This window comes from Octodon degus, unplaced genomic scaffold (genome assembly GCF_000260255.1).
Source record: "Octodon degus isolate 3935 unplaced genomic scaffold, OctDeg1.0 scaffold00016, whole genome shotgun sequence".
NCBI lineage: Eukaryota > Metazoa > Chordata > Mammalia > Rodentia > Octodontidae > Octodon > Octodon degus.
Window position 1 is genome coordinate 17,354,240 of NW_004524592.1, and position 11,745 is coordinate 17,365,984.

General features: G+C 37.9%; 1 protein-coding gene across 35 annotated transcripts in view; it reads right to left on the reverse strand.

Moving 5' to 3' along the window:
• The window catches only part of Ank2 (ankyrin 2), a 370,586-nt gene that overhangs the window by 166,722 nt on the left and 192,119 nt on the right, over positions 1–11,745 (reverse strand). For all 35 annotated transcript variants that reach the window (XM_004626671.2, XM_023710116.1, XM_023710124.1 and 32 more), the window contains exons 3-4: positions 10,761–10,859; positions 8,154–8,252 (exon numbers count right to left, since the gene is read on the reverse strand). In XM_004626671.2, the coding sequence (XP_004626728.1) occupies positions 8,154–8,252; positions 10,761–10,859 (198 nt within the window). The remainder of the gene's footprint in view (positions 1–8,153; positions 8,253–10,760; positions 10,860–11,745) is intronic.

The following is an 11,745-nucleotide window of genomic DNA, read 5'->3' on the forward strand; positions in this document are numbered from 1 at the left end:
CCCCCCCGCCACAGAGTGTCACTACATAGCTCAGACTCATAGTGACCCTCCTGTCTCAGGCTCCCCAGCTCTGGGATTACAGGCATGTACCACCACGCCCAGTTTCGGTGGCTGGCTTGCAGTAACAGGGATTGAACCCGGGTCCTTGCGCTTGCCAGGCAAGCTCTTAGACCACCGAGCTATCTCCCCAGCTCAATGCCTAAATTCAAAGAAGGAAGGGTTTATTTAGCTCACAGTTTGTAGAGGGTTCAGTCTACAAGGCTGGCTCTAAGGCTCCATGGCCTGGCAGAGGGGTATCACAGAGGTTCATAACCAGCAGACAGGTTAGGCACATCAGCTCTTCTTCTGTCCCTTACATTTTATGCAGGATAAAAGCTCTAGCATGAGAGAAGCACCCACACCCTTAATCCTACCTAGAGCTATACCAAACCAACCAAGGGAGTGATTTCATAACTGCACACCCTTGATACAGCACCACACACTCTAGATTCCACCACTTGTCAAAAGCCTCACCTTGGGCTGGGGAGATGGCTCAGTAGAATAAGTGCTTCCTTGGCAAGCGCAAGGGCCTGAGTTCAATCCCCCATTCCGAGAAAGAAAAAAAAAGCCTCACCTATCACTATGGGAAGCTCTGAGAGAATGTCTAGATACAAGCACAACATCACATGATCATCTGGAAACTCTGAGGGTCACAAGCATGCCAGCCAACCAGCTCTAGGACTTCTGCCCTCTTCACCATCCATTTCAAAGTATGATGATGGGTTAGGGCTAACAAAGAGGAACAAATTGAAAGGTGAAGAGACATTTATCACTATGGATAGTGGGTGCCTGCACCCCACAATTCTGGGAGCATAACTAATGAGACAGAATTGTTCAACTGGGATTAGTGGTTATGGTGTAAAACATCTGAAAGCTAACAGAATACTAGTTGTGTTTGAATTACAAGGAAAAAGCCTCTCATCATCAAATTTCTAGCACTGAAAAGTATTAGACATAAAACAGGTAAATAAAGGCAAGAAAAAAATAGAAATATATTTTCACTCAGCTATGATATCAAGCATACCAAATGAGAACACCATATTTGAACTCACTTTCCATTGAGATAAAAAGAACAAAAAAGCTCTAAGTTTTTATGAAGTTCTAAGAAGCAGAAAAATGTAGACATGCATAAGAAAAATGAATGGAAAGAGAAAATCAAAATACATCTCAGAAATTACATATATATTAAGTCTTAGATACGTTAAAACTTGTTTTTAGATAAAGAAGAGTGAAAGAAAATGGGAATAAAGCATAGACCATGCATAAAATGTCACTGGGCCCCTTTACTAGCTGCCAAACCCAACATCTGAGCCTTAATACTGGCAAATAATTGAGGTGTTGACCATGGGAAGCCAGCTCTTGTGGAAAGCAAGGGGAGCCTGGGAATGTTCGTGGAGAAGCAGAACATATAGAACGACTTAATGGGAAACACTGAGCTATGCCGAGGGTTATTTACGAGAAAAGTGCCCATACCAAATGACCAAGGCTCCACCATGGTGTCACTGATTTTCCTACTTGTGCTTTAGAATATCTCCATATCTAAACTGAACACAAGTATTGCTGGTCCATGTATTATAAAGATGGAATAAGATTAAATAACAAAAAGAAGACTGAATGAAGGATAACATGGTCAGCGTTATCATCCTCATTCAGCTGGTGCTGTACAGCACTTATAGCTTGTTCCAATGCAAAATGAGCTCCCAGAACACAGACTTCTTAAGGAGACTCTTGATAGGTTCTAACCCTTCTCTTCTCGGAGAAGGACATTTCCTCAAATGACAGAAAGTTACACTGTCCCCCTTCCATTATTTTGCTTAGCTCCTGCTGTCTGAAGATAAGCTGCACGTTACTTCTCAAAATTTATTCACTTATTTATTTGTGGTGCTAAGCTTTGGAACAGAGCCTTGTGCACACTAGACCACCACTCTACCACTGCGATGTACTTCTAGCCCTATCTCTTCCTTGTTAGTCATGGGGAAAGATAAGTAACATAAACCAGCTTCCTGTGAAAAAAACAAAAGTACAAATAGGTATGTTTGGGGCAACCTTGCTATAGACCAATGATCATGATTTCGTTGATGTCTATTTAGAGATTATAATACAGAACCAAAGGAACAAAACACTCTTGTATGAGAACTAAAAATGACATTTCCAGTAGAGAAAATTAAAAAGGGAAAATGCTATGGCCAGATGTGTGGAGAAGCACAGCAAAATCTCTTATGCTTTGAGCATTTTGCAGAGCCATCGCATTTGCAGTTCCTAAAAAAATACTAGATGGAAATTTTCTACCTCAAACTGTTGTATAAATTCTACTTCAGGACATTTGGCTTTTTTCAATCTTAGTTGGGCTTGAGTCAAAAGAAAAGAGAAGTTTTAAATTGTTCTTCAAGATCTGGAAGGAAGATGGAATAGTTTTAGCAGACAGGAATGCTGTCTGTGATGAATAAAGGAAATGGAAAAACTGTCCAAGTCTCTGCTTATCATTAGTAATGACAGTAAATACCACTCAGAAGGGACAATACACACATCAGCAGCAGGGCCTGGCTGGCCATAGTATTATTTGTATTAATTACTACATTAGCACCCAGTGTCAGGAACAATTGGAATATACAACAAAGCTAATCCCTACACACGAAAGTCCCCATCCATATGCTCAGCTTCTAATCATACATATCTGTGAGGTATTTTGCAAAACTCTGAAGCTACAAAGAAGTGTGTGGAAGGAAAACTGTGCTCAAATGAAGTTCATCATCTTGGCGAAATTGCAGACATACATTTAAAAAGCCAAGCCATAGACAAGCAGATATGCACAGGCAAGAGTATACAAAAATTGCCTCAAGAATTTAAAGGAATTTATGACTGAGTGTTTTTTGTTTTTTTTTTTAATGTATTTGGGCGTTATAGGGTCCCACTATGCAGCTGTGACTCATAGTGGTCCTCCTGTTTTCAGCCTCTCCCACGCTGGAATTACAGGCATGCGCCACCACACTGGGACTCTGGCCAGCTCAGCCCACCCTAGGGGCAGGGCTGGCGCCTCATGTGGTGCCGGGCATCAAACAGAGATCCCTGTGCTTACCTAAGTTTGCCTAAGCAGGTGCTTTAGTCCACTGAGCTATCTCGCCAGCCCAACTGAGAATATTTTTTAAAAGTTTTTTGAAGTAGAGTTTCTTTGATAACAATACAGAATAAGGAACCCTTTTTGTGGTACTAGAGATTAAACCCAGGGCATTCACACTTAGATATATCTCTACACCATTTAATTCTTTTAAAATTTTGAGACAGGGTCTTGCTATGTTGCTAGACTAAGCTAGAATTTGTGGTTGTCTTGCCTTGGCCCCCACAAAGGATGGGATTACAAGCATATACCACCACGTCCAACTAAGATCAACTTTTTAAGTCATATCTCCAAGTCTTGTAGTTCGGCAAGTTATGTAAGCGACCGAAGAAACGTTCCTTACAGACAGAAAGAAAGCATTCCAGCATCAGTCATGTAGGACTGTTTAAAAAACATGTTAAGATGCCTACTAAAACTTTTGTGAAAGTTCCTGCATTATTAGGAAGCAAGCAACTATTTTCAAAGAAAATAACATTCCTCAATGCACTCTCATTTGTTTCTCAGTCCCAATAGAGACAGGTTTCCTTGAGGTCATAATTGAAATTTCCACAGTCTGATTCCAAGAACCACGCTAGAGAGCTTTGCAATCAGTAATTCCTGAAATCGCACTGACAGTCAGCTCGCTAGTTGCTGAACACTGCTAACACTGCAGAACCTACAAACTTAGGTAAACACAATTTCACTGAAATATGTAACTCAATCCTGGCAGTGCTCAGGAGCTGCTCATGAATTAAAATGGGCACTGGGTCATATGACAAAAGATCAAGATTCTTTGCCTGACCAAACTTTAGTCAAGGTTCTGCACCTTTCCTAAGCCCGTCTGTGCACATCCTAATAAAATCCGGTTTTAGGAGCATCCCCTCCTAGTATCAGAGTAGGCTCCTCCTCTTCCACCCTCCCACAGGTCCTGTCTTAATGCCCTGGCTTATCTTCCATCCGGGTAGTTGGTTTAGCCAAAATCTGCTTAGCCCTCATGTTTCTGCTTAGTAATTTTCTTCCCACCAACCCTGTACTGCTTCTTGGCCATAAGTTCCCACTTATCATTCTCCTCTCAGAGGCAAGCCCAGTCTCTCCCTTCCAATGCAAGACCCTGTTGCAGTGACCCCCATACCTACCATGGTACTCCTAAATTAGCTTTCCTTACTGTGTTTTAATGACTTTCACTAAATGCTATTTTTCTTTAACACATATGGAAATATCTCATAATCTGGGCAGAGTGCAGAAAAATCCATAAGGATATGTTTTTCCATAAGTTATGAACACCAAAACTTTTCCTGTATGTTTACACCTTCTCAGTGTTAGTTGCTGTCTTACTAAGACACTAACTTTAGCGATCCATTTACAAGAAACTCAGATGTTTGTTCCATGTAAAGCACTATGCAGCCACCAATGTTGCTATAATAATTTCAGACCATTCTACATTTTGGTTTCTCAAATCTTGCTCTTAGAAAGATGTAGAGGAAGAGATAATTTGAATACAAAATTTAGAATCTATGTCACACATTTAAGAATGCTACATTCTTTTTGTGGTTCTCAAAAGAAAGTGACTATCTACCCGCCAAGAAAATGCCCCCACCCACCCCGTGGGTAAATGTTTGTCACATAAGACATCCATATCTAAGTAAGACAGGATGAGAGGAATAAAATATGTGAAAAAGAATTATATCAGCCCTTAATGGCCCTAAAACCATACATTCTGCAATTAACTCACACAGCAAAATAATAAACACACTTATATAACTTTAAATTGTAATTACTGAATTTTAAAATATTTCATGCAATAATACAGTGTGACAACTAATGATGATAATTACCTGAAAACAGTATAGCAAATAGTGTCATTAGCCTTTTCAAATGACTTTGGCATTTACAAAAACATTTTAGAATTTGATTACTGTTTCTCACTCAAAAACTTTCTTACAATATAAAAATCAGTTTGAAGCAATTTGTCAGGATTCCTGACCACATAAGTCTAAAATTGAGCTAATAGCAGGTAGCACAAGTAAAGATTATCTTAATCTCTATGATGGTCTACACCTTTTAACATCTGTTATAACCTGGCATGATTATGACCATAAAGAAAAGGTTTACTGACTCTGAAAGCAAATTACAGATACGATGGTTCTAACTTATCCTCTTTTAGTAGTCTCCAAAGCATATAAATTTTCAATAAACCACTGTGTACTAAGTGATAGCACAGCTTTCAACAAATATTTACTGTGCAGCATTTGCCACCTGTCCACTTCAAAGAAAGACATCACTATACCAAGTAGTCATTTTGAGAACCATAACCCTGTTTTTTGTAGGAATCAATGGCACTAATGTGCATCTAATGTGCATATGACTTTCCTGTCAAAGGAGGGGGAACCACCCAGGAGCAATTGAGCTTAACTAGCTTCTGGATGTGTGCTACTGATTCAGCCCTGTAGCACAAGCTATACTTCGTGAGCCTAGTGCAATACCTCGCACACACTTTTCTCTTGCGTTCTCTAAAGCAGTCATCCTCCAAGTGTGGTCCCCAACCTCCGGGGTCAGCATTATCTGAGAACTTGTGCAAGGTAAAATCCACAGCTTCCCCCTCGGAAGCTCTAAGGTGGGGCCTAAAAGTGTGTTTTAAGCAGCCCCGCAGGTGACCGTGATGCCAGGAGAGGTTTGAGAATCTTTGCATTAATGCCAAAAGGTGGGCTGTTGCCCTTAAGACAAGTTTCTGTCCTTTACTTGGGAGCAGGAGATTTTGTAGTCCTTTATCATCACAGACCTAGAGAGCATACAAGTATTCTTTACAGATAGCACATTTTTTAAAAGTGTAGCTAATAAAAATCTTAGACTAAGAAGTATTGTCAATTTGTATTAACATAATCATGTGCATTTCCAGTGAGATAGTGAGGTTAAGCTTATAGCCTAAATCGTTTGATAATAACAATAAGCTTGTCTTCTGGATGGTTAACAACCTAAGTTTGCAGGCCAAAATTAGAGAAAAAGGAGGGCTACAAGGAAAGCCAACATTTTGGCCCTAGCCTTCTAAGGTCAATTAAGACTCAGGACATATGAGAACTTGTACTGTAACGTCATGTACCTCGGTAGTGTCCCAAATTTTCTGATCAAGGAGATTATGGGGCCAAAGAGGAAGTGATCAATGACGTAGAGTGTGCCTAAGGAGAGTCACATGGGGAGAAGACACTCTCTCAGGCTTTCACAGAGAGCACATTGGCCAAGCAATGGCCGTGACTCATCCACATGGCTGACACTGACAAAGGTTCTACAATCTGAGGTACAGGATCTCAGGATAAATCCTGAGGGCATTTCACTGACCTTCTCAGACCAAAAAGCTACAACTCTTGTTGCACAGGTCCTGCTTTACCTTGGTCTTAACCATCCAGTAGAAAAGTATGAAGACGAAATATAGGAAATAAAGCCATGCTGTTAAGTTGAGCTGTGGGGGACTCAGGTCAATAATTTCTGACATTGCCAGTTAAACAGAAGACCCAATGCTATTATGGGCTACTGGACTCTTTTAGAATATTTTGCTGAGTTTACACACCGATAATATTCAATAACGGAACTTTAAAAAATGGGGTATAACTATGAATGTCCATTTTGTATCTGTGTATTCAAAGTGGTTGGGATAGATATATAGTTGCATTCTCTTAATGAATAGAATGATTTGTTCTAATGGTGTTTGTAAATAGGATCACAAGTCCGCATCTTGTACAGCAATTAACCACTAAGAAGAATATATACAGTGTGTTATTTGTTGAAACTGTACTTGCAATTTGATTTGAAACTGTCTCATTGCTATTTATCAATAAAACTTTGAATAAAATAAAATAAATAATCATGTGCATTTCACTAAGGTTTGGGCAGTAAAGAAAAGGAAATGTGACTCATGAAAACAGCATGCTATTGCCACGGTGAAAACAGGTACTGTCTTACTCATCATCATTTCTTTAGATTTTACCCTGTGACCTAATGAAAGAAAACTGAGGTGATCCTACCTTTGCCTGTAGGAATTCTGGGTCTGGAACTTTTGACCTCTGCACAGTTAGTGCCACAACCACATAACGTGATGAATGAGTGAGTGAACAGTTAGATGACAGATGGTTTACCACAAAGGCAACCAGAGGAGTGTATGCCGAAGAATTCATGGAAGAAACAGGCGGATTTTGCCAGCACCCACCCACTGTAGCCTGAGTGGCAAGAAAAGCTGAAGAGAAAACCCAAAGAATTGGAAGAAATGGTTGGTTGCTGTCATTGTTTTGGTGCTGGAAACTGAACCCAGGGTCTCACACATGCTACAGGAATACATTTTATTAGAAAGATGTGGGCCTTAACTCTTAGACACATTACTAATATCAATAGAAAAGCTTGGGGGAAAGCTTGCTTCTTCTTCTACTAAGAAAAAAATCAGAGTCAAATTTATGGTATAATTGTCATTCAATAATTGCTTTTTAAATTTTTTTCTTAATTTCATTAAAACCATGTATTTTCACTTACTATTTATTATTATGTGTATCATAGGGCCTGGGGTGGAATTTGCCTATTTGCTTTAGGGTTTCAGGAAAGCCCACATTTGTGGTCCAAAATGATGTAATTATTGCATTGCAGAAGCCTTCCCCTCTATAATGTTAATCCTTTGGGAATTTGTTATATTTAAGAAGAAAAAATACTTTCATAGAGCAATACAGGACTTCCATGAATTATTCATATTTCACAGATGTCACTGTTATCTGAAAAAAAATCACTTACTATTCTTATTTTTAAATACTTAAAGATTATCATCTTACCACACTTGTGAAGTGCTTGACTATATTAAAAAGGAGATTATGATTTATTAAAAATAAGAAATCCAATTGCGTGAGTTAAAAGAATACCTTGGTTAAAAAAAGTAAGAGAAGCATTTGTGTTAGACTTATCTTCTAAGCAGCTCACTACACCCATGCAGCCAACTTCTGGAAAGCATTCTCATTTCAATGCATGGAGAAAAATCTGAACTTCCTACCTGAGACTGGGCATTAATGTTGGCTCCTTCCTTAACGAGGACTTTGACAACTTCTGCTTGTCCAGCCAAGGACGCAATATGAAGGGCAGTGTTTCCCTTCTGCTTTGGAGAAACAAAACGGAAAGTGTTAGAGGCCTTCAAATACTGTAGCAATCGAGCTGTGCAGGCATTTTTAAGCTTTGCTGATATTTGAACTGATTCAACCACATCATTTTATGAAGACAGCAGCTGACCATGTAAGAGATTTCTTAAACTATCAACAAAATGGTCACCTCATGTACATTTATATTTGTATTATTGTTGAGCATCTTTCATAATTCTGGTCTAGTATTAAGAACATAGGAAGATTGAGTTCTGAATCAAAAAAATCTGAAATATGTGTCCATGAATGTGTGTAAGTGACAAGATCTCATAGAATTCCCAGGAGCCAGAAGTTCTACGGCAAGATAATACTAACTTCACAAAAGTTTACTGAAACATCAAGTTTATTTCACCTTTCGAATAAACCTAGGAATTCTCAGTGACAGAGAAGCTGTCATTGCTCAGAGTTGTCTTCTGTCTACAAAGCCAGACAGTTAGTAGTTGCTCAAAATATTTTGGGAATGCAGAAATAAATTTGTATCAGTCATAAGCGTACCAATCATTTTTACCATCTGCTACATAAAATTTATCATTCACAACCAACGACCAATGGAAAATGATTTAAAACCTTTGTGAAAATAAATGTAAGCCAACAGATTAAAAACTATTTGTGATGTGATTAAAACAAATAAAGAAAATTGAAAAATAAACAGAAATATGAAAATTCTAAGGCATAAGATTCAGATTCTAGTCCTAGAGTTTAAAGAGAAGGAAAAACAAGAATAATAATAAACATTTAAACAACCAAAAAATGGTTGACTTAATGAATACCTTAATGTTAATACAGGCAACTCTGAGGAAACAAAGAATTTGATCTACATCAAATCATCTTTTGTTCAATTTTTTTGTTATAAATTTAGCTTTTTTAAAAAAAAAAAAAAGAAAGAAAGAAACTCCACAGTGGTTTGTTTTGCAGTACCAGGGATTGAACTTGGGACTTTGTGCTTGCCAAGTAGACTTATACCGCTGAACTATATTCCTGGCTCAAATCATTTTTTATACACACTTGTTGAACATTTACTTGCTGTGTCAAAGAAATATTCATGAAAACATTTCTTCTTTCCTTATGTTCTTTTCATTTATTTATTTATTTTTTTTATTTTTAGGGAAGGGTCTACAGGGTGATCAGGGTCTCACTACTAAAGTGAACTCATAGTGATTCTCCTGTTTACAGCCTTCTAAGTACTGGGATTACAGGTGCACGCCACCACACTCAGTCTCAATTGCCATCTCAGCATGCCCCAGGGGCAGGGCCAGCATGGCAGGTCCAGGGATCTAACCCCTAATCCCTGGCCCCTGTGCCTGCTTACAATTGCTTTAATCTGCCGAGCTATTTGGCCGGCCCTCTTTATGGTTTTTTTTTTTTTTTTCATTTTTATTTATTTACTTATTTTTTGGTGGAGCCGGGCATTGAACCCAGACCCTTGTGCTTTCCAGGCAAGTGCTTATTTTACTGAACTGCCTCCCCAGCCCTTCCTTATGTTCTAAACAAAGAATTTAATTAAGCTTAAATTTTAACTTGTTAATTTTAACAAATCACAAAGAGTGATTTGTTAGCTTTTGTCTTTAAATTTCTCATAGAATTTCTCTTTATTATAAGGAGGACCGATTATACATTTTGGTAATTAGGCATCAAGATGCTAGAAATCCAGGTTAATAGGCCATATTTCTAGTATAGTCACAAACTCTTTTTTCTACCCTACATGAGACTAATTCCCCAGCCACAGGCTTGAGTACCTAACTTCCCACTCCTTCTCCTACACACCACGCCTCCAACCCTGATCAGAAGACTTGGTACTGACCAGTTACTACATTATAGCCAGCATACTGGTGATTTTTCTAAAAAGTCTATTGTTTATTAAATGAATCTTAAATAAATTCAAATATATTGCATTAAAGCAACAACAACAAGGGAAGAGTAGTCTCTAGTTACACAAAGCATGCTGTATATTCCTTTACAAATGAATCTTAATTCTTTAGAAATACACATAACTATGATAACATTTGATCTCATCCTAGTAATTCAATTACCAAAAAGCTCTTTTCCAAGTATTCCAAATTCTCATACCAAGGAGGATGAATACATTAAAAGATTTATCAATTTATCTTAAAGAGTGAAAATTATTTATTTATTTCCATTGAGAAGTTATCATATCAATTTGTTGATTAAAAATGAATTGACCTTAGGAAATTAGTTGCTATTACCCACAAAGGACAATGTTAATCTAGTCCTCTTTGTGAATTAGAAGAAAGACAATGTATTAAAAACTAGGTTTACAGATTTCTTCTGTCTCATATCTAGTATATTCTAAAAACAATTTAAACTCTACAAAGTTTAATGGAGGAACTCCAGGTTTAGTCCTGTCTGGTGTCCAGAAAAGCCCTGGAATACATGACCGAAAAAAAGGAGCTTTCAAACAATTTCTCTTTTCCCTGGGAAATCACCTGGGGCAGGAAGAACATTACCTTGGTGGCAGAATCCACGGCAGAGCCTCTTCCCAGCAGCTCCTGCACGAGGCCCACATGGCCCTCCTTGGCAGCCAGATGGAGTGCGTTGAGTCCATTCTGCGAGAAGAACAGCAAGGTCTCAGAAGCACGGTAATGGACAGAGAGACGAGACTGACCAGAGAATACACACACTGATCTCTCTTTTTCTTCCCCTTTCTGCATTAGCTCAAATCTATTCAGTGCACATTCATTTATAGCGTTTTTGACTCAGAGAGATGAAAAAGTATTTATTAGAAACATTAATTTTTTAAAAAAGAAACATTAATTTGACAACTTCATTTCAACAAGTTCTTTTTCTTAAAGAAATGTCTAAGTACTTTTCTAATAAGAAGATATAATAGACAATTCTGTATCTTTTATTATGCTGGCTAAAATTAAAATTCTGTCCAGGTCCTGAAATATACAGAGCATTAAATAAATTGTATTTTTAATAAAAGGAAGAGGAATATCCTTCTAAAGTGATTAAAACATAGGACAAGTTTTAAGGTAATATACTGCAATAACACCATAATTAAAAATATATGTAGTATTATGTCCCTGAGTGACCTTTATAAACAAAAAAATTTAATTTATAATATCAGATAGTACTACAACTCCCTCGAAAACTAGTTTCCACAGTGCTGGAAAAACCTCATTTAGCCCACATTACCTAAAATATCTATAAATTCAATGTACACCCTATCAAAATATAAGCTTCTCTCTACAAAAATACAAAAAAAAACAAAACCCTAGAATTTATATGAAACTATAGAAGATCCAAAATAGCCAAAGCAATCTTAAGAAACAAAGCTGGAGACATCACAGTACCTGTTATGGTTTGTGTCTAGTTTTCCCCCCAAAGTTTCATGCAGTCCTGGGGCGGACATGTAGACTTTGTGATTAACTTATGATCTACTGGGATGATGGGTGTGAGTGCTGCTGGGATGATGGGTGTGAGTGCTGC